General features: G+C 44.4%; 1 protein-coding gene across 1 annotated transcript in view; it reads right to left on the bottom strand.

Moving 5' to 3' along the window:
• The window catches only part of ATG5 (autophagy related 5), a 79,630-nt gene extending 64,223 nt beyond the window's left edge, over positions 1-15,407 (bottom strand). The window contains exons 1-4 of the mRNA XM_084261759.1: positions 15,393-15,407; positions 14,398-14,559; positions 8,053-8,180; positions 859-937 (exon numbers count right to left, since the gene is read on the bottom strand). Coding sequence (XP_084117885.1) covers positions 859-937; positions 8,053-8,180; positions 14,398-14,505 — 315 coding nt within the window. The 5' untranslated portion in view covers positions 14,506-14,559; positions 15,393-15,407. The remainder of the gene's footprint in view (positions 1-858; positions 938-8,052; positions 8,181-14,397; positions 14,560-15,392) is intronic.
• Positions 15,408-22,555: the final 7,148 nt, after the last annotated feature.

Raw genomic sequence — 22,555 nt, 5'->3', positions numbered from 1 at the left:
CCTGTGACTAAGCTGTCACAAGATCAAACTCATTTCACTCAGTTCTCTAGAGGGGACCCAAACAAAGCAGAATCACAGAATGCTTTGGGTCGGAAGGGACCTTATAGAGCATCTAGTTCCAACCCCTTGCCATGGGCAGAGACACCCTCCACTAGACCAGGTTGCTCAAAGCCCCATCCAGCCTGGCCTTGAACACTGCCAGGGAGGGCGGAGCTACAGCTTCTGTGGGCAGCCTGTGCTAGGGCCTCATCGCCCTCAGAGGGGAGAATTTCTTCCTAATGTCTCATCTAAACCTACCCCCTTTCAGTTTGAAGACGTTACTCCTTGTCCTATAACTACACTCCCTGACAAACAGTCCTTCTCCCACTTTCCTATAGGAAAATACCCCCTTAAGTATTGGTAGGCTGCAATTAGGTCTCACAATACAGCAGCATTCCCTGACTTTAAGGATTTCTACAGTATCTCATACCATCCTCATGCCTAGAAGATGAGCACTACTTAATCTTAGCAATCATCAGTCAACTCAAACTGACTGAATTAAAAACACTACAGAAAGTTCTTCTCTTATATCCACCTAATTGTACTGACATAGTCTCATTACTTATCCTGAAAAACAATTTTGCATTTTCAGATTATAACAGTTTCAAAGGAAGGTAATTGGAAAGGACATACATCTCATGGAAAACAACTGTAGATTTACAGGAAGCTTTATGCGATTCCCAAAGAATGAATATTCTCCCCTTCAAGTCGTACCATTCACTTATTTGCAAAATTAATTCTGAAACTTCTTCCCAGCTTCCACATGCTATGTAATCCCATGGTCACCTGTTGTCAGCTAAAAGTGTATTTCAATTTTACCTTGAAATGCACTGTGATGCTCCAAGGAAGGGCTGTATTTGATGCATGGAGATCAAACAACAAACCAATAGGGTAATGCCTAAAAAAACAAAGAGGTGTTCAATCAATATAGGAGCTGTGTATTTAGTTTTACACACAACAGTTAACATACCTGCATTTACATTTAAAGAGCTAGCTGTGACTCCTACAAATTGCATTCATTATTGCTTAATCAGAAAAGTTATGCAGGCAGGTATAAATAACTGATAGCTTCTGGCAGAATCACACCTGTAATTCATATGTTCAATATCTAAACCAGTGTGGTCTCCAAGCTGTGCCCACAAAACACTACTAGTTCTGCAACAGCAAAAGTGGCCTACAGCTGCTCTGTGTGATCCTCCAAAACAGTATTTTTAGTTAAAAAGCTTAATAATGGTAGGAATAGCTGGTCTAACAGAAAAGTACACATGCTTTCAGATATTTAAATGCCATGGGTTTATAACACATTGACCCTCAACACCTCTTCCATCTCCCACCTGCTTGATGTCGTTGTGGAGAATGAGTAGTAAAGTGAAAAAAAAAATTTGTAAAAAGGGACAAAAGATGATAAAGATTTCTCTATCTTTACTGTCAAATTAAGAAGAATGGAAGGGTAGGAAAAGAGATTAATTGAAGCTTCATATTTCAGTTGCATTCTGGATTAAAGGAGTTAGCCAAAGAAGCTGTCTTGTAGCTTTGTCTCCTTCAAATTCGTTAACAGATACAGCCTCCACTGATCCAAGGAATAAATATTGCATATACAGAACTTTCAGACACTCTAAAAAGGTCTTCCTGCGATTTTCTCACCTGTGGACACTGGCAGGAGGTTTGATGAAGCTTTGGGGTTTTTTGGTTTGCTTTTGTTAGGTGTTTAGGTTTGGTTTTTTAATTCAACATACATTCTTCTGCCTTTCAGAAATCTTTCTGAAGGGAGCCTTACTAGTTTTTCATCCAACAGAGAGATAAGCACATGCTTAGCTCCCAGCTGCATAGTTCCACTGAATTAAACGGGACCGAGCACAGGACGCAGAGCCAAGCACGTTCTGAAAGTCTGGAGGGCAATAACTGAGAGCAATGCTCGAAAAGCACCTGTGCCAAGCAGATTTCCTGACAGCCAGACTCTCGCACAGCAGTGCTTTAGCACCCTCTACGGGCGGGCTAACCCCAAAACTACAACTAGAGTCCCTTCAAACAGCAAAATTAAAAACAAAGAACAAAAAAAAACCCACCCAAAAAAGCCCAACACAAAGCAAAAGCAAACCCAAAGAACCACCACAGTCATACTACAGTTCTTGAACTTACCTACAGCATTTGTAACTTCTTAAAAGGAAGAATAGGGGGAAATATTAAATAAAGTATCTAGAACTGTGTTTTCCTGACAAAGGGAATAAAGAATATAGATACTGTATATCCATATTTATCCTGATACACCACCAATGTTCAAGTTTTTACCATTCTATTACTGTAAATCATGTCCTGAGTACTTCAGCAGGGATTCAGCAAGAGTTCCATGAAAAAGCGGTTTTGTATATTCCAAGTAACAAAAATTAATTGCCTTTGATAATGAGATGAACACAAAGACTTTCAGTTACTTTCAACTGAGACAATGACAGCTACAAAAAAAAAAAAAAAGAAGAAAAAAAAGGCAAAACATCAGTTCTTGGCCTCCCTCTATATTTTCTACCCTGTACAGATTACAAAATAATGTTCATTTACTCAAGCTTTACTCAGCAAAACCTTCGTGCTTTGCACAGTTAATATGTGAGGTTTATTTTGAAAGAGGTCAGCCCTACATTTTGTTCTATATCAGAACACAGGAGAATAAAGAAGAAAGTAGACCACAAGAGAAATTGTTTTCTGTTCAGAAGCACAGCCTTCCATTAAGTGTTATGTTCACACCAGCAGTGAAGCAATCCCAAGAGGTAAGACATCTCCTGCTTCAAATTCCTGTGCTCACACACTGGCATTTAGTATGAAGCCAATAAAATCCTTAAGTAATGCCTGTACATAATGCTGTGTTTCACTTCTTTCTGAGATAGTTACAAGCATTTTTTAAGTCTGACAACAACAGCCCTCTATATAACAACACTAAAGCTATTGTTTTTATTTCCTCCATAATAAAACCTGGTTTCTTAACCAAGATAGAGAATTAAGGGAGGCACAAAGAGAGAAGTTGAGAAAAGAGGACTTGGCAATCTGTATGCAGAGTAATAGAAAGAAAAATCCAGCATTCCCTCACTCCATTCTTAAGCTTGTATCTACCTCATGCTATGCACCAGCATTCCCTCATCTTGCTTCCAGTGACGCTGCTGCAATACTGTTGCTGAACTTTGATTTGAGAAACAGGCATTGCAATTAAGGAAACACACACATGTCCTCTAGAACTTACAGAATCACAAGGTTGGAAAAGACCTTTAAGATCATCAAGTCCAACTGTTCCTGTCCTATGCTAAACCATATCCCCAACTACCTTTTTTTAAACACATCCAGGGATGGTGACTCAACCTCCTCCCTGGGCAGCCTGTTCCAGGCCCTGACAACTCTTCCAGTGAAAGATTTTTCCTAACACCTGATCTGAACCTGCCCTGGCACAGCTTTGTGCCATTTCCCCTTGTCCCAGCTCCTGTCACCTGGCTGAAGAGACCATTGCCCACCTCTCTACAACCTCCCTTCAGGTAGTAACCAGCAGAATTAAAAAAAAAAAAAAAAATAAAAAACAAGGGAGCCTTTAAAGATTTGCCACACCTCCTCCACCCTTTTTTAATACAAATGGCTAGAATAATGATTATTTCTGGAAAGACTTCAGTCCATAAAAGTGTGACAGCACCTTGACTGCTAGCCATTGTCAATTTATTACTGCTTTTATTGTTTTACGGAAGGTGGTTTCAGAGTGAGAGAGCAGTCCTGGAAAACACCATGTTAAGTACTTAAAGTCCTTTCAGAAGTAACAGATGGACAGTAAAAGGAAAATTAATTACTACTTTTTCCAACAATTTCTTCCCAAACCCAGGACAGAAAGAGACAGCATGAGCTGGTAAATTATTCAGACCAGAATAATTTACTGTGGGAATTCAGTCAGTTGTGTCACATCACCTGATAAATCCAGGACAAAAAAATATCCTATACTTCCTAACCTTTTGGGATACTGAATGTATCAAGTGGCCACGATCAGGTGTGTAGGTATTTCTATGAACAAATGACTCAGGGAAATTTTGTCTGCCTCAGAAAAGTCCTACATTTTCAGTACGACAACATTCAGTAAGAAATATTTTTTCTTATATTTTTTTAAGCAACACTAGCATCTTCAAACAGTATGTCAGCTATGCCTGCTCAAATGGTGCTTTAACCTTTTGTCTTCCACTGATTCCTGATTAGGAAGGGTCAGGCATCCATTCAGTTTACACCAGACACACCTATGCAACTACCAGGGCTAGAGCACAACCCACATAAAGGGGGCAGAAACTTTGCTGAAGGCCACACACTCAGATAGGAAGGTAACAAAGCCATAGGGTTAATGCCCTAACATCTGCTGAAGATTGGAGGCCTTCACTCAGGCAGGGCTCCTGAAAGAGGATGCAGTCGTCCAGGTCTCAAGCTGCCAGGAGAGCTCGGGACCTCTCCTGAGGGCTGGGGCAAGCAGGGGCAGTGTCCTTGCTTAGAGGTGTGTGTTGGTGGAAGAGCTGTGTCACCAAGTTAAGGAGGTCAGTGGGCTGCACAGCGTGAGGAACTGAACGAGAGATTGATGGCTTTTTCACCGAGACCTCGCAGAAATGAGAGCCTAAGGTCCCTGGTGCACAGAAAGAGTGCAGTCCCTGGAATACTGAGGGAAGACTCACAGGATGGGGAAGAATGGAGGCTTGTGACCAGCAGTCAATGACTCAATAGCAGACAAGGAACTGGAAGCTTTGAGGAAGCATCAGAGCAGCCTGAACAGTATATCCACACCAAGAGTAAGCAGTCACCGCTGTAGGAGACACAGCTCTCTCCCATCCACCAATCTCACTTGCCACCTTTGGAGGTTTGCTGCTTGCTAGGAAGTTGCAGACAGTCTGGCATGTTTGTCCTGTGCTTGCATTGTCAGCCCTTGCTGTTCAGCTGTGTGGGCACAAAGAGTGACTACACAGCTCAGGGGCACAGCAGCACCTCCACCGTCTTGCCATTGAAGGAGAAAGGCTCAGAGAGGTATGAATGGTGGTCCAAAACCACAGGTCAGTAACTAGTTGTGAACATGGTATGACAACAAGGACTTGGCTTTTACAGCCACAGGACACCCTTTGGGGATAAAGGACTGCTAGGGAGAGATGGAATCCACCAAAATGACAACTGTTTTTTTTTTTTGGGTTGTTTTTTTTTGCCTGCAGGTTGGCCAGCATGGTGAGATCTCTCCTCACCTCTCTCATATGAGGAGAACCACAAACAAAAGGGTATGAATACCAACCCACAACAGAGTGAGAAATAATGGACATTATGGTGGAGAGGAAGCAATGAAAGGTGACAGCTACATGGGAATCTCAAAATGATAGAAGAGATTAGAAGAAAGTCTACCACCAGCTTACGTGCATAAATGCACACAGCTTGGGAAACAAGCAGGAGAAACTAGAGCTCCACATGCAGTGACATAACTGTGACATCACTGGGCTACCTGGGATATGGTCAGACAGCTTGCACAACTGGAATGGTATTGTGGACGGATGGATGCTGCTCAAGACAGACAGACAGGGCAGATGAGGGAAGAGGGTTGTCTGCTATGTGAGGATGCAGTTTAGATGTATGACACTTATTGGAACAAACAGGCAGGTTGGTTGAGATCTTGTGGTTCAGGATCAGAGGAGGGAACACTAAAGCAACATCACAGTGAGAGTTTGTTACACATCATGCTACTAAGGTGAGGAAATAGATGAAGTCTTCTTTAAACAATTCAACAAGTTGCTGCATTACAGACCCTGGTTCTTGTCAATCTGTGACACCTGCTGGAAAATCAACATGGTTGGACAGAGATAGTCAGGATTTCTTGATACAGTCATCAGATGGACCAGAGCTGACCTGCAACTGAATCTGTTACTAACGGGAGAATAATTCTGGATGCAATAATCAGTGGCAGCTTTGGCTGCCATGAAACGGCAGAGTTCAAGATCCTGGACCAACTGATAAAGGAGAGTATGCAGAACACAGACCTTTGACTTCACTCACCACTTCCTCTTGGTGCCCCTGCACAGTTCAGACTCAGCTAGCTCAGACATGTCATCTGACAGAGCTTTCAGTCCCTCACCAGCAGCCAGAGCGCTGAACCTATCCTGTAGTTACAGAACTGCAGGTGAAGAAAGAGCCATCCTGTTACCAGAAGTCACAAGCTCCTGGCCCTTCTGTATCTTAGGAGACTATTTTCCAATCCAATAATCCCAAACTACCTGCATCTCCTTTGATGTAGTTGTAGGTTTGTGCTCATGTAGCTGCAAGGTCTCCAAGAAGATTTGATCCATTTCCCTCTGTAGTTTCTGATGCTGCACATTCTCATGATCTCTTCCTGCAGCTCCTTAACTTGGTGACCCTTCCCCAGCATACTCCTCCTGCATGCAAGGAGGCCATTATCCCCTGTCCCAAAAACTTCAGTGGGAGGCCACAGGCACTCTCCAGACCAAGAGAGAGCGAGCTTCCTCCTCCTTCAGGAGCCTGGCCTGAGTACTGTAGACCACAAAGTTGAAACTACGGTTCAGACTTCTTCCAAAATCTTCACTGGAAAACAGAAGAGCTGCAGCTGAGAGGAGATAAACTACATCCCTATCAGGGATGAAATCACAGAGTATAAGAAATAAGAAAGTAAATAATTATAATAAGAAATATTACTAGCAAGTTCTATTTGATTCTCAACGTAGATGCTGCACTTTAAAAGATTCAGCATTAATGCTCACTATTTTCTTTCTCTACAAATTACTGCCTCAATGTCACTCTCAGTTCTGGCACTTGGGGTCTTCCCTGGAACAAGCTTCAGCTATTTAGGGGATTACCACTCTCTTAAAATAATGGTCTGCAGATAGCCTTTTCCTTAGAAAAGCAATTCCGCTGAAATCAGTGAAGCTGTTCTGCCAGGACATGTTTAGATTTTCTGGAAGATAATTAGGCTACTCATTTTAATTTCAGTGTTCAATCAGTTTACTAACTCTTAACTTTAGAATCATAATTTATATTTTTACTCTATACCTATAGTCTATAACTCTTATTTTAATTCTAGTTTAAACATTATGGTATTTGATAACTTACAGAAAATACAGATCTATTTTTGGTTGAAGTAAAAAGCCCCTCTTTCTCTGCTGTTTATTTAGACAGTATCAGTCATGATTCAAGGTCCCTATGGCATACCAAGAAACCAATTACTGACAAATTCCAGAGAATTTAAATAGATGCCTAAAGGTGGTTTTGCCAGCCAGCTTCGAAGGAGTGAAAAAAGCACTAGTTTTTATGCTTTGAAACTTTATGAAAGGAATAGAAATGCTTTGAAAACTTTATGAAAGGAATAGAAAGACAGACCATCTGATGAACAGTATTTATGAAAACCAAGCAAGTGAAACAATGGAAGTCTGACTCCCCAACCTCTCAGAAGATACAGACCATCTAACAGAACAAAAACTGAATCAACAGCAATTAATCAAATTGAACTAATTCAACAAGAGTTTGTGCATCAGTATTGGATTATCTGGTTTTACACAGCAAGCACATACCAGATCCCTGACAAGTAAAGGTTACCCACATGTTTTATTATCTTTAAGCATATACCCTATTTGCATTCACTCCAAAAATAGTACTTCCTATCTCAGTTACTAGGCATCTTAAGAAGCTAGAACAAGCTAAACAAAGATTTATTTGGTGATTCTACTGTAAGAAGAAGTAAACCCAGAAACAGACATTTTGTATCACAGTAACAACTAGAGGAAAACCTCTAGCAGCATAATCTCTGCCTTATACATATAATAAATACAAGCAGAACAATAAAAAATATGTTCAACATTAAACCTTCTTCTGTTTTTCCTAACCAAGCTTTTCTCGGCCTCCTCCTCCAACTCTTCTGGCATCTCTGAAACCCAAAGGAGTGACTAGTTTAGGCAAAGTACTGATGCTGTGCTGAACCTGGTAACTCTTCACACGGTAACTGCCTAAAAGTAAGAAGTGAAATAAACTCACCATTTCAGTGGTGTACCTTCATATTCAAACCATATTTCACTAACTTCCTCCTGTCTCATAACTTTCTGAAAGTGTTTCTTCACTTTGTCTGTTACCAGTGTCAAGTAGCTTATCCTTGGCAAAAGCAACTGAAAGAAAAAAAAAATATAGGAGCTTTAAGTATACATAAGATTTACTAATAAAAATCTCTCACAAGTATGCATTTACATAACCAAAACTCAGTCAGCATTCTTTTATTTCCTCCCCTTGAAGGTAAACTTTAAGACAGTTTACTTAATAGGCAATGAAAGGATATACAATAACATACTCTGATGCAGAATAGCTGTATCCAATACGCTCACACACACAAAAAAAAAGTAAAAAAAGAATTCTTGATACTTTCAATGTGGTGGGAGGGAAGAAAGTGGAATTAATGTCTGCTTTTCTGTATTTAAGCAAGCCAAAGAATGAAGTTTTTGACCTTTTTCATATGAACAGATAGAAACACATTCTAACTTCTTATTTAACATATGAGCTATTATTTCAAAAATAATTTTTCAAAGACTATTTTTCAAAAAGTCTATCAGCTATTATTTCAAAATGGAAATTCCTACAAAATAAAAAAAAGGCTAGCTACTTACAGGTGTGGTTTCCAAGTGCATTTTATATTTCCCATAGCTGACAATTTCCATTTCTTTTGCACTGGGTTTGCCAATTCAACATGTTAGTCAAGGATACTATGATTCTTCCACTATTTAACCTTCCCCCAGCTACTAAAATCAGATGGAAAACTGTCAATATTGTACCAGTAGAAACAAGACCTCTCCTTAGAGCTTTCTGGCATACCATCGTTTTTTCCTCAAGTGTAATGTTATGCTCTACCCAAACCAGAATGCTGTGTTATTTTTATTTGCATCTCCCCCTACTTTTTTTTTTTTTAAACTCTCATGCCTTGTAAGAGTGGTTAAGCAGACTGCATCAAGCAGTGTGCTGATGACTGTATAGCACATTTACTGAAGATGAATCAGTCTGTAAGCTTTAAGGAGCAATGCCTTTCAGTATTCCAACGAGAAAAGATTAACCTCCCTGTAAAATCACAGTTAGCTTTGGAGCAAACATTTTAAATTAATTGTTATTCATCCTGTAAAGTTACTTTTGTTTCCTAATTATTAACCAAATAGATGGGTCTAAACGCTTAGGTCTAAGGAATAAATGGAAATAAATTTTATTTTGCATAGAGACATTTGTTTTCCAGTGCTCCTCATAACCAGTCTTGTTTCTTGAAATGTTTTCTTTATAGTATGTGGATAATGCTAGGCCTGAAGTGAACAACTATGGTACCCCAAATTGTTTCAAGACATATTTTGACTGACATAAAACTTGATCTCTGCTGTAACATTCTTTCAGAATGTCTCTAGCAATTAGACCACACTTTGACACGATCTAGATAATATTCTGGCTTTGATATTAGAACTCTTTTATAAATACCAGATTCGTAGTGAAGTACAGAGAGTAAATCAACAGTAAAGTCTTAAGAGAACAGATTTATCTTTTAGATAGTGCTGCATTAGGTTACTGATCTGCCTACATCTGTGAAACAACTATATTTTAAGATTATATAAAACTACAAAAGATCAAGAATTGCCACTATCACAGTTATCAAGTCAGTTAACGCTTGATCTTTTATATACCATATGGTTTTCTTTTTCCATCTGTTGCTCTTATTACCACCATCATACTGCTTCTACCTTCTTTCACAGGAGTCTAATTCCATGCAGGAATTGATAAATATATTAAAGCATTACAGATTGCAACGCTGTTTGACATAACCCTTTAAAGTGCATAATTAACCTCCCCTGTAAAATATTTTCCTTCAGCTTGTCATGTGGAATAACAACTCAGGTTCTATTTCAACATAATTGAAGATCAGTCAATAACCAACAACATTTAACTGAATTTAGCAGAATGCAGCCAGCAGTCCCAGGGGGCCCCTTTGGAGTACAAAACCCAACAGTTAATTAGGTTAACAGGGACTGCTGGGGTTTTCAGAGTTGCTGAACATCTGCAGCACCTACTCAACTCTTTTCTTTTGTATTCCCACCTCTCTATCTTGCTACACTCTTCCCCTTCCATGGGACACACGAAAGGATCCAATTTCATTCACTCTTCTAGCTTTAGTTTTCCAGAGATTTACAAATATACTAAAACTGTTAAGCAAGACCTTTAAAAGCATAGCTTAAAGACATTTTCATTATTAACCCTTTTAATAAGCCTTTTCCACCAGTTGTCTGCACTCAGTGAAAGACGCCAGCTGACAAAGCATTTTTTATTCCAAAGTCCTGTAATTCTTAAACATCATTACTGAGTATTTCCAAAGGAACAGTACTAAAAATATTTAGGGAAAAAACCCTTATGCATGTAACTATGTGGAGCTTGGACTAGATAGCCTCTCAACCCAAACTATTCTATTCTATGTTGTGTTTTAATACAGTTCTCTGCCAGCAGAATGATCACAGAATGGTCTGGGTTAGTTTATTATTCATAAAAGTTTCTGTATGAAAAGCAGAATTTTACACAGCAGTTCACCTTCTAGGCTGTTGGACACTTGCAAGCTCCTCCACCTCTTCAGCCCCATGGCAAGGAGCATTCCTTATTAGGCAAATCCATATTCACCAGAATGACACCTCTCCCACAAACACTTCTGTTGCTGACTCTTAAACCTGGGCGTGCAAGCTAGCGAGGCTATATACTCTCTCTTTCACCTTCAGTTACCCTACAGCGGGTTATCTGGATGCTGGGAATGAATGGGTATGATTCTGCGGTAAGAGAAACGTACTGATCCAAGTTAAACTCATTTCACTAGGTCAGACCTGCTCAATTGCTTTTTTCTTTTTTGGACAAACAACCTTGCACCAGCAGACTCTGTGACAAAGATTAGCACAACGCTATGAAAACCAAACACATCCAACTAACACAGCAGCGCAAGCAATGTAACAACTCCAACCTGAACACAGGACTGATAAATCACTATGTGATACAGTGAAAGACAGAATGCCCAACTGTTGTAGTTTTGCATGGCTGGGTTCTGGTGGAGAAGGGGGGCTGCAGGGGTGGCTGCTGCGAGAAGCAGCCAGAAGCTCTCTGCAGGCCTGACAGAGCAAACACCAGCCGGCTCAAGGTTGGTGTTTGGCTATGGTCACAGTGCCTCTGGGAATCACGTTCAGGAGAAAAACGCAAGCAGCTGCTTTTTGCCACCAGAGAAGGGAGTGAGAAGATGTAACGAGCTAAACAGACACCAAGGCCTGTGAGGAGGGAGGAGGTGCCCCAGGTGCCAGAGAGAGAGATACCCATGGAGCAGGTGTGTCCCCCGTAGCCCGTGGAAAAGGCCAAGACCCCACCTGCAGCCCATGGAAAGGCTCCACACTGGATGGAGCTGGTGGAGAAGTACAGGAGATGCTGTGACCCACACTGGAGCAAGGCCCTGCCAGCACTTGCTGCCCGTGGAGAAAGACAGAGAAATGAGCAAAAGAGATCCACGCTGGAGCAGGTTTGCTGGGGAGGTGGAGGTGGCTTGTGACTCCATGGGGGACCAGGCTGGAGCAGTCTGGGCCTGAGAGACATTCTATGATTTATAACTGCACCCCACAGAAGTGACCCATGCTGGGGCAGATGGTGAAGAGCTGAAGCCCTATGGGAAAGGACTCATGTTGGAGAAGTTCATGGAGGACTGTCTTCCGTGGGTGGGACGCCATGCAGAAACATGGAAGAGTGTGAGGACTTCCTCCCCACCCACATCCCCGGCTAAGAAGGAAACCAACTCGAGAGGAACTGACCGAACCCCCATTTCTCCAGTCCCTGCCCCTCCCTGTGCCACAACACGGGGGGAAGAAAGGATCAAAATCATGACTAAAGTGAAGTCTGCTAAGAAGGTAGGGGTGGGGAGAGGTGCTTTAAGACCTGGTTGTACTTATTACCTGACCCTGGTTTCACTCTGTGTGTAGTGTAATAAATTAGAGAGTTTTTTTCTTTTTAGTCCATGTTGAGTCTGGTTTGCCTGTGATGCTAATTGTGGAATGATCTCTCCCTGTCCTCATCCTGACTTCTAAGCCTCTCAATATATATATTTTCTCCCTTGTCCAGCTGAAAATACTTTGGTGGGCATCTGGCCTCCAGCCAGGGTCAAGCCACCAAACTAACTTAAATTAAATGGACTGCATGGGCAAATATGCAGACAAGTCAGTATCAAAGGTTTTAAGGAAGAGACTGAGTGCATATTTAGCCCAGATTTAATAGTTACAAGTTTAAATAGCATATGACATAAAACAACTAACATGAAAGTTCATGATGTAACACGTAAGGAATTAAACAGAAGAATCACAGGTTTGATGGGAGTGATCTGGCAAGCAGGCAAGTGACTCTGCCACGCTGCCCACCTACCAACAGCAGACAAGCGTAATTCTTGCCCCTTGCTCTGCTGTGTAACAGAGAGCACGAAGGAAAACCCCCACCTTCTAGCACAGTTTTATTGCTCAGAAAACCTGTATCTGTCTTGTCCCTTAGAAAAGGATGGCTCAGTGAGAAGATTCAAGAGAAATCTAAAGCAGTCAGTGGGTGAACTGATTGTATCAAGACTGAATAAAGACTCCTGGCGTTCACTGAGTCTGGGTGCCTCCCCTCCAGCAATCAGCTGTGGATGTTTTCTCCCACTTGGTAGAAAGAAACTGGCATGAACTGCCTCAAAGTATTCAGAGGATTATATATATATATATATTTAATGTAAAATTAGTACCTTTCCAGATATCTCTGTGGATTTGGTTGCAGAAAAAAACAACATTCTAGATGCAAAACTGATTATAAAACAGGAAAACACCAGCACATCCAGGATGAATAAACAAAGTATGCCAACCTGGAATGGCTTCATTCTGCTCATTGTTATAGATGTCTGAACAGAGCAACCCTTCTGACCCTGGGAAGCTTCCAGGCTAGTCCCTTAAGGGGAGTATCACTCCAAGACTGCCTTCTGCCGTGATTTTGCTTATTTAGGCCTGATGAATGTCAATCAAAGAGTACTCCGCTTCCTGTACGTTTTACTCCTATCTGTTGCTTGCACCAGGAGACAGACAGCACACCATTTTAAAAGTCAGAATCATAACAATTTTAGGACTAAAGACAAAAAGCAGATAGTTCAACAGCAGAAGTAGTTCATCCTAGTTGTTCCGAATTGCACTTCCACCCCCAATGCAAGCATCTAAGAAACACTCCAAAGAACCTTGAATTACACGTTTCCAGTGTAACTCTGCAGAGACCTACTTAGCTTGACTGAAGAAGAAATGTGTTTGGTAATTGGTCAACTGCATGAAGCAAAAGTGTTCCTGCTTTACCAGTGGTGAAACTAAAGCATGGAGAGATGATCACTGTCATCACTGAATGATAAGCATTAATGCCTCATTAGGTTTCAAAGAACCCACTGAACAAATCAGAGTGTAATGATGCTACTAAACACAGAAGAAAAAAAAACCTATCCAGTATTATTTTCAAAAAGAACAGAATATATGACAATATTTAAGGATTTGAGACTGTTGAAAAACTCAGTACAAGATTTTTTTCTCCCACATATTTGCTACATCTCATATTAAAGTCTCACTGAAGGAATGAACTTTATCAATCAGATGTCCATAAGGAGGTGCTGAAAGGATGAAAACATCTGAACACACTGTAAGTGAAGTATCACATGATTATAGAAAGCCCTTCTAATATACTCAAACACATCCAACACCTACCAGCTAGCAATCCAGTTCAGGCACTGTGTGTTAGGACATTATACCTGCTTTTCCTACAAGCAAGCTAGATCTCTCATGGCTGCTAGCATGTAAAGAAAAGAAAATCAGCAGAAAAAGTCCATGAGCATAAACACTGGAGCCAGGGTTCATTATGAGTTTGTGTTACACAGGGGACTGATCTTCATGTTTAAGGTCGCACAAAGCTGTGACTGAAATTATTTCTGAAGTAAGGTAACATACAAGCTCTCTCCTTTCTTTTGGTCATTATCCAAGAACATACAAACTCACCATGGGCACACGTAGAGCCTCCCTCTACCTACTTACTTACTGACTTTTCATACTTTTTAAAGATGCTAATTATTTGTGATAAATTTATCCCACAGGTCAAACAAGCTTAAAGCTTTGAACCTGCTATGAAGACAGGTGAAACATGCGCCACGGTTATCTGGTTTACTTTCAAAAGGTACCAGGAATAAGAAAAGAAGGATTTTTTTCCCATGGCATGTAGCAGCACACACGATGAGAATGAAGAAAACAACCCTAACTGTGGCACTGGACTACCTGTCACTACTTTTGCTGTACTCACATAGTAAGGTTCAGCTTCCCTTTCGGTTATTTCATCCTGATACAGAGTGAAACAGGTTGGTATTCGTCCAAACCACACATCTCGAAGCACATCTTTGTCATCTGTCATTCTTCCAATGGATGGTGAAGCACATGTAGATCAGTTTGCTTCTTCAGCTAGAACCTGCAACCCCATTCCCCACCAACCCCCCCCCAAAAAGAAACAGGTCAGCACTGCTGCGAATAAAATACCCCCTGTTAAAGGCTCTCCCAGAGCGACGCTCCCACCAGCATGACCAACACAGTCACAGAGACGTCCAGCGTGAGTTTGCACAAGGGTGGGATGAGCTCAGGCCTCCCGAGTTAACAATTTCCCGAGTACAGGCACTCGGTGAACGAGGAGTCGACGAGCATTTCTTAAGCCTGCACCAGGCCCCCGCGCAGAGGCAAAAAGGTCTCTCCCGTTACCGCCCCGCAGCCCACTGAGGCCTCGGCTCTACCGCGGACGAGCGGCCCCGGAGCCTCGGGCAGCCCGCAGAGCCGGTGTCGCGCAGGAGGACAAGAAGCAGTGGGGACGACAAAGCGATCAAGTCTCTCGCCGGTGGATCTAAGGGCCGGCGCCAACGAGGCTGCGGGACGGGCTCCGGCATCGCTCCCCACGGCGCGGAGACCCGGGGGCGCCCCGCCAACCCCGCCAGCCCAACGCCCGCCAACAGGTTCGGGGCGGCGCCCGCAGCAACGTCCCGGCCCGGCGGTGTCTCCCCCTCTCGCTCCTTCCCGGGGGGCCGCTGGAAGTGAATCAGCAGCGCAGGACACGGCGTCGGCTCGGCTGGACAGAGGAGCGCCAGGGCGGCCCCGGCGTGCTCTCCCCGGGCAACGGGAAGGCCGGGGGGCGGGCCGCAGCGGCCCCGCCCCAGCCCGCCGGCAGCGAGCGGCGCCCCACCAGTCGACAGCCCTCCCCGGGCGGCCCCGCGGAGGGCAGCGGGAACGAGCTGGGAAGCCCGGAGACAACCTTACCTGAGCCCCGACCCGCTCCGCCCGCCCGCGGGAGCGCGCCGCGCCAGGCAGGAACTGAACCGTAGCCCCGCCCCCGCCCCGCCCCCGGGCGCACGCGCTGCTCGCCTCGCCGCTTCCGCCCGGTTCCCAGCGGACAGGCAGCGGCGTCTTCCCGGCCCCAGCCGACGCCGGAAACCGGAAGCGGGGCGGAGAAGCAGGGCCGCGGGAGGGGCGTGGCGGCTGAGGGCTCTGGGCGGGCGGGAGGCGGGGCATTAGGGCGGCTCCGGGTAGGGACTTTGCGCCGCGGACTTACCCGGCCCGGCGGCTGCTCCGGGCGCTGGAGAACAGAGGTGGTCTCGCATCTGCCCCCTTGCACGCAGGCGGCCGGCCGGCCGTGCTCCCTCCCACCCTCCCCCAGCGCGTGTTGGAGCTATATCGGCAGGGCCGGAGGAGTCACTGTGCTGCAGCTGGGACCGGGCCGGCTCCTGAGGCAGGAGCGGAGTCCCTCGGCAGCCGGGCGGCGCGGGAGCCAGTGACGCCCGGGGCCGAGAGCTTTGGGTGCGCGAGGGTTTAAACGCGCTGCCCAGAATTCCGCCTGCAGTGTGGCCGCCTCAGCCCCCTGCTCCTCGCTCTGCCTCCCTTCTCTTTTCCCCTCCTTCGTGCGTATGTGCGGCAGCGGGGACATCTCTTACGTGCCGGAGCGTCGTTCCGGGCCGGGTTATACCTGCCCAGCGGGGTGCAGGTTCGCAGCGAATCCCGCCTCTGCCTTTTAAAGAACATCTCCCGCAGTTCTGTCGCTCTGCGAATCCCCATCGCCATGTCCTACACCGGGAGGAACGGCGGCACCTCGTTAGCTCGAGGGAACGTCGTAAATCCCGAGGACCTGCCTGTATCCCAGCTCCCTCGCAAGCACGTCACGGATGGGCAGCCGCCACAGCGGGGTTGGTTCCCCCGCGGCAAGGCGCGCGGCTGTAGCGCAGTACTGCAGCTGGGCAGTTAGAACCCGGGAGGAGGACTGCCAAGGTGTGCTCGTACGTGGTGCGGATGGATGGCGCCTCCCGCCATCCCGGCAGAGCGATGCTCCTGCTATGCTGGCCTGTGGCCACCAGGTGTCAGGCAGCGGCCACCGCTGCTGAGGTTCTCTCAAGGAGCTCGAGAATCCACCCACTTCGGTGGGATGTTCCCAAAGACTGGCTTTTGTATGGGTGTGTTTTGCTGGTTCAGCCACATGACTCGGGGAGTATTAGTGGGTTTTTTCGGTTATCTGAAAGATAAGCCGAAGAACTTGTTTTATTTTGTCCTGGTTTAAATAAGCTTGTCATGATAACCTGGTTTTGATAAAATAAAGTTCTGAACACGATCACTGTTATAATTATTATTAAAAAAAGAACTTTTTTATGAATGCCCTATAAGCAGAAAGCTTAGAGGTGGCACTTCTGTGATTTTGGAACATACATAGTGAAACTTTCCTTGTTTTCCAAGAGTTTGTGACACAAATTAAAAAACCCAAATCAGTAAACGGGTGTAAACATGGATTAAGCTTCATATTTGGTATGGTCTACCCCAAAGCATAGGGAAAGGCATCACATAACACATGCTGTACTGCAAGGGCTTTAGGCTCTCAGGCAACCAGTTCCCTTATGCTCCTAAATACAGGCAACTTACACATGCCTTGGGCAGCACCTCTGAAGGGCACGCTAATGCAGGTGATGGAAGGGAAGGGGCTCCTCCAGAAGTATTCCCTACACACTTACAGCACTTTAACTAGCGTGGATGGTGTGGAAATTACTGTCTTCCAGACCTGGAATGGCCGAAACTTCTGCATGCAGAAGGACACTTCCATAGAGACCTGTGCAGAAATGATCACACAAGTATAAAAGTATCCATCCATCCATCCTACAGGTAATGTCAATGCTATGGGCTTCTCCATGGATTTCTGCAAGGAACCCCCTTAATGACATTACAGGTTTGTTGAAACTGGTCTGATGAGGAGGTATTGACTGGTGGAACTGCTGTGATGTGCCAGCACCATTACATAAAGTAATAGTTTGTCCTGGTTACGAGATACACAAACTTTCAGAAAGCTTTGCACATGTGGAAATGCAGGAGAACCACATTTTATTCTTTGCCCTTTTCCACCTATGAGTTCTCAGAGTACTTCTATAGCAGAAAGTTGTTTCAGGTTTCATTCTTGCTGAAGGGTTTGGCTGATCATTGAAGCAGCATCACTAAAGCTGGTGCCAGCTTGTATTTAAGAGAAAATGGCCCAGAAACGCCCACTGGCACAACTGCTCTCTTTCATTTTTCTTCATGAACAGGAAGAAGTCTGCCAGCACTGCTATTAGCAATAATACTAACAGTGTGTATAAACCCATTCTCCCACTCCCTGTGCTTACCTCTTGAGATCTTACTTAACTTCTACTCCTACAGCTCTTGAAGCATACCATTGGTCAGCTAGACTGAGAGATCAGCATTCTGTTGCTTACTAGTCACAACTACCAAACAGATTAAAGATTAACTTTTGCATTGTGCTCTCATGTATAATAAAACCAACCTAGGCACCTGACCATATGGATTCCAGTCCACAGCCTCAGAACTGATCAAGTGCACAAATCATCTGCTGGATCTAGGATACAAGATGCGAAGTAGAGAATTGTAGTTTGGCATGGTGGGGTTCTGGTGGAGAAGAGGGGGCTGCAGGGGTGGCTGCTGCAAGAAGCAGACAGAAGCTCTCTGCAGGCCCCCCAGAGCAAACACCAGCTGATCACAAGGTTGAACACGCTGCTGACCAAGGCCGAGCCCATCAGCGACAGTCACAGCACCCCTGGGAATCACATTTAAGAGAAAAAAACACTAGCAGCCACTTTTTGACACCAGAGAAGGGAGGGAGATGATGTAAGGAACTGTGCAGACACCAAGGTCAGTGAAGAGCAGGGCCGGGGGGAGCAGGAGGCACTCCAGGTACCAGAGGGAGAGATTCCTCTACAGCCCATGGATAAGACCTTGGTGAAGTAGGCTGTCCCCCTGCAGCCCATGGAAGATAATAGGGAGCAGAGATCCCATCTACTGCCTATGGAGGGCGCTGGAGCAAGTGGAGACGTATGGAAGATGCTATGACCCTCACTGGAGCAAGCTCCTGGCAGGACCTGCAGCCGTGGAGGAGAAATAGAGACACAGAGGTGAGTGAGAGACAGACATCCACAATGGAACAGGTTTGCTGGGAACTTGTGACTCCATGAGGGACCAAGCTGGAGCAGTCTGGGCCTGAGAGACTGCACCCCATGGAACTGACCCACGCTGGGGCACTGGTGAAGAGTGAAGCTCCCTGGGAAAGGACTCACATTGGAGGAGTTTGTGGAGGACTGTCTTCTGTGGGTGGGACCCCACATGGAAACACAGAAGAGTGTGAGGAATGGACCTCTGGACTAAGAAGGAAAACAACTAGTGAGGAACTGACTGAAACTGCCATTCCCTGCCCCTCCCCATCCCATCCCTAAGGGAGGGGAGGTGGGGTGAGAGAAGGGAGAGAAATCAGGAATTACGTCGAATCTATGAAGAATAGAGCATCTCAATATATATTTTCTCCCCGCCCAGCTGAAAAGGGGAGTGATGAGTGACTTTGGTGGGCATCTGGCCTCTGTCCAGGGTCAAACCACCACAAGAATAAAACACAATAACTTACAAGTCAGTGAGATATATTCTAAATAGCAAGTTCTTCCTATTTGAACATCCTAGCAAACTGCTGATGTAGTTCCTAGACACAGATGTAGCAAGATTGATTGTAAAAATCTGTGTGAGGTTGTAAGGACTACAGGTCATAAAGACTAAAGTTCTATAGGCAAATGAAGCTCCTCTAGTGAGGAGAGAAACTTGGTTGTAGGTAAGTGCATGAAATAGAGTGTAACTGCTGAACAAATAAACCTGAAGTGAATGCCAACTTTGCCATTAATACGACTATAAATGATGACTCCAACTCTGGACCCTAAAAGTAATTGCTAAGATGGAATGCCAATACAGGCACTATAAAAAAGGGATTACCTCCTTTGGCGTATTGTTTTCCACGCTGTTACTGAACACTTTAAGTTGCAGCATCACTCAACAGATTGGACCAGTCTAAATCGGAAGGGGAAGAGCTCAACAAACATATTTCCAATTCCAAAGATCCTCAAGCAGTAATCCCCCATTTTGAAGATCTTTTGAAGATCATCATCAGACAACACACAGTGAGTCATCGCCTGACGGCACCCAAATCAAAACACCTGTTAGTGAGTACAGAAGGAATGCAAAGATGCTCGTAAAGAACAAGATCATAATTAAAGATGCAATAATTCTAACAGAAATAAGAGAAATGGAACAGATGGTTTGCATATTTGTGGGCAGTTGTGTTTTTGTGTAATGGCAGTGGCGATGAAGACTGGGTAAACAGAATCACTGTATAATTTGGGTTGGAAGTGACTTTTGGAGTCCTTTCCTGACCTCTAGGCCAACACCCCTTCTCAAACCAGGAGGAGCTACAGAGTTAGATCATGTCGGTGAAGGCAAACGTCGCGGTTCAGCCCCAGGCAGCACCCGAGCACCCCTCCCCCGGGGGCACAGACAGACAGACAGAGCCCCGCGGGTGGGACAGGGACAGTTACCGGCCCGGCACGGCGAGGGGGCAGCAGCAGCAGAGCCCGGGGCGGAACGCGCGCACAGGCGCGGGGGTACCGCGGGGCATTTACCGGCCCGACCGGGAACCGAGCGGGATCGCCCCTCCCCGCCCAGCCCAGCCCCTCTTACGGGGCGGGAAACAGCCTTGCCCGGCTCGGCTGCTGCGGGGGCTGGCTCGGCTCGGTCGGAACGGAACCAGGGCAGCAAGTGATGCCGACATGTGGCTGCTGAAAAGTTACCCGAAGAGACACGCGGGGCAGTTTTTCCCCCTCTGCATTGTGCTGTATCTGGGATAACTGATACTCCCTCCTGACATCACATGGAACGAGTTTAATGCTGCTTTCATACAGCTGGTATTTTACCGTTTACCTACATAAACACAAAATAAGGGTCGCTCCCGTGTAATCATAAAGAACCCTGGAAAAAACCAACCAACCAACCAGCCGTTTTATTCAGGCCCGGGTGCTCTTTGTGCAAAATCCTCCCTCCGCTACCCCAGTGGCAAAAGACACAAAAGTCAGTGAAACGTAACTGATTCCAGTGTCCCTTTATTAGGGGCTGATCAGCAATCGCAGTTAAGGTTTTCCCTTCATTTCCCTCACAGACTTCAATAGAAACATGTTTTGTTTCAATTTCTTAGCTATTGTCTTTTGAGTGTGTAAACAAAACCGGATTGTGGGAATCCTTAACGCACACCTTCCAACGTGCAGCAGTAAGAGTCACATGAAACTCATAATGCTGCTATTTATATCTAGCTAAGTAGTTCATTGTTGCCTACTCACACGGAAGAATTAATTTGATTAATTAGATGAGAAGCTGATTCATTCATCCCAGACCTGTCTGGAAATATTACAAGATACAAGTACTCTGTGATGGCACTTAATGTTTTCCGGATACAATTTTAATTTGGATGTTTGTGGAAGAGAAAAAAAATAAATCACTCTTACCTGGATATGCTTCTGCTTTCCTGCCCTCTTCAGCTAAAACTTGCCTTTATAACAGGTGGATACATTTGGAAATATTCTAGATTGCTTTTAAACTATTTATTGCCTAAATAACTGAAGCGTGCTGACAGCTGCCCTAGCTTTACCTCAGTAGTTAACTCTGTTGTACTTTGCTGGTTTCCTATTCCAATTCTAACTTTAAATTCCCAAGTCATTTTTCAGACTAAAAATAATCTTTTATCACTAAAACAAGTGACTGGGCATTAGGGACCCCTAGTTCTAAGTCTGCTGTTTACTATAACAAAATTCCTTGTGTTTGCTACTTTGTCACAGCTCCATTAAGACATCTTGGTCATAGTAAGAAGGGAGGGGAATATTTTAAAATAAATCATGGGGCAATATGCAGGTATTTCTTATGAACATAAATCAGATATTAAGCTTTCTTTTTTAATATATTTACAGTGCCAACACCCATTTCTTCACTCAACTAGATTTTCACCCCTCTGCAAATGAACTAAGTAATACTTAGTCTGTCAGGTATTGTTACTTACCAAAGAGGAGTACCTGGTATTCCAAAGGCAGTAGAAGAATGATGCCAAATAATTCCCCCCTTTTTTTTTTCTGTTGGGAATACTGAAACAAAGGTTAATGGCTTTATCAGTAATATCTTGGTATGTGATAGGATAAGCTCCATCTGTGTTTGATACATAAATTCAGATGCTTATGACCAAGGATCGCCACTAACTGAATCATATAGCATGGCCAGGAACGAAACAAAAATTTAAGGAGGATAATGTAATAATCCTGTGCTGTTTGGCTACTGGAACAGCCTTTAGCTTGTTTATTTTTAGGCAAGAAGATGCTTCATCCTTAATCTGAATGGAAACCGCCTGCTAATACCACTGACTTGTCTTCTACTGAGGACTGGACTGCCCTTGTCTCAGAAGCTGACACTAAACACCCAGGTGTCACCCAGCACTTAGGAACTCCCAGAACTGAAACCAGCATTACCTGCTGTTTATTGACAAGTAATCTTTTATACCTTGGTAAGAAGACTTCTTGCTGACAGCTTTATATTGAAATCCTTTCAATCAGGATTTAATTCCTTTTCTCTGCCACATTGCACACTTTCAAGCATCTGGGTTAGGCTCTGGCATGTGCACACATTCATTACAAGCTAGGCTTTTGGCAACATGCTATTGAAATAAAGTATCATGTATCACATGGGTGTACAGATAACACAGCGCTAAGTGCGGCGTAGGCGCAGCAGGCCAGAACCCCACACAAGTCACCATGGCTTCAGAAAAGTAATTTTATATTCTCAGCATATTTAATGATGTGTGCCCCTCATATCTGACCATAACTGCCCAGACCATGCGTTATGGTTCAGCCCCAAGCAGTGGCTGAGCACCACATGCCCCTAGCTCACTCCCAGAGGAGAAACAGACAGACCCTCCTGGGATAAGGAAGGCTCACAGACAAAAAGCACCATGAAAGGGAAACAAAACCATCCCACATAAATTTCACTTATGCCCAGTGATAACACAGAGTACCTTGTAAACCCAAGGATAACACATTTTGCAAGGAACA

Source organism: Gallinula chloropus (genome assembly GCF_964237585.1).
Source record: "Gallinula chloropus genome assembly, chromosome: 3".
NCBI lineage: Eukaryota > Metazoa > Chordata > Aves > Gruiformes > Rallidae > Gallinula > Gallinula chloropus.
This window is presented reverse-complemented; position numbering and strand designations above follow the sequence as displayed.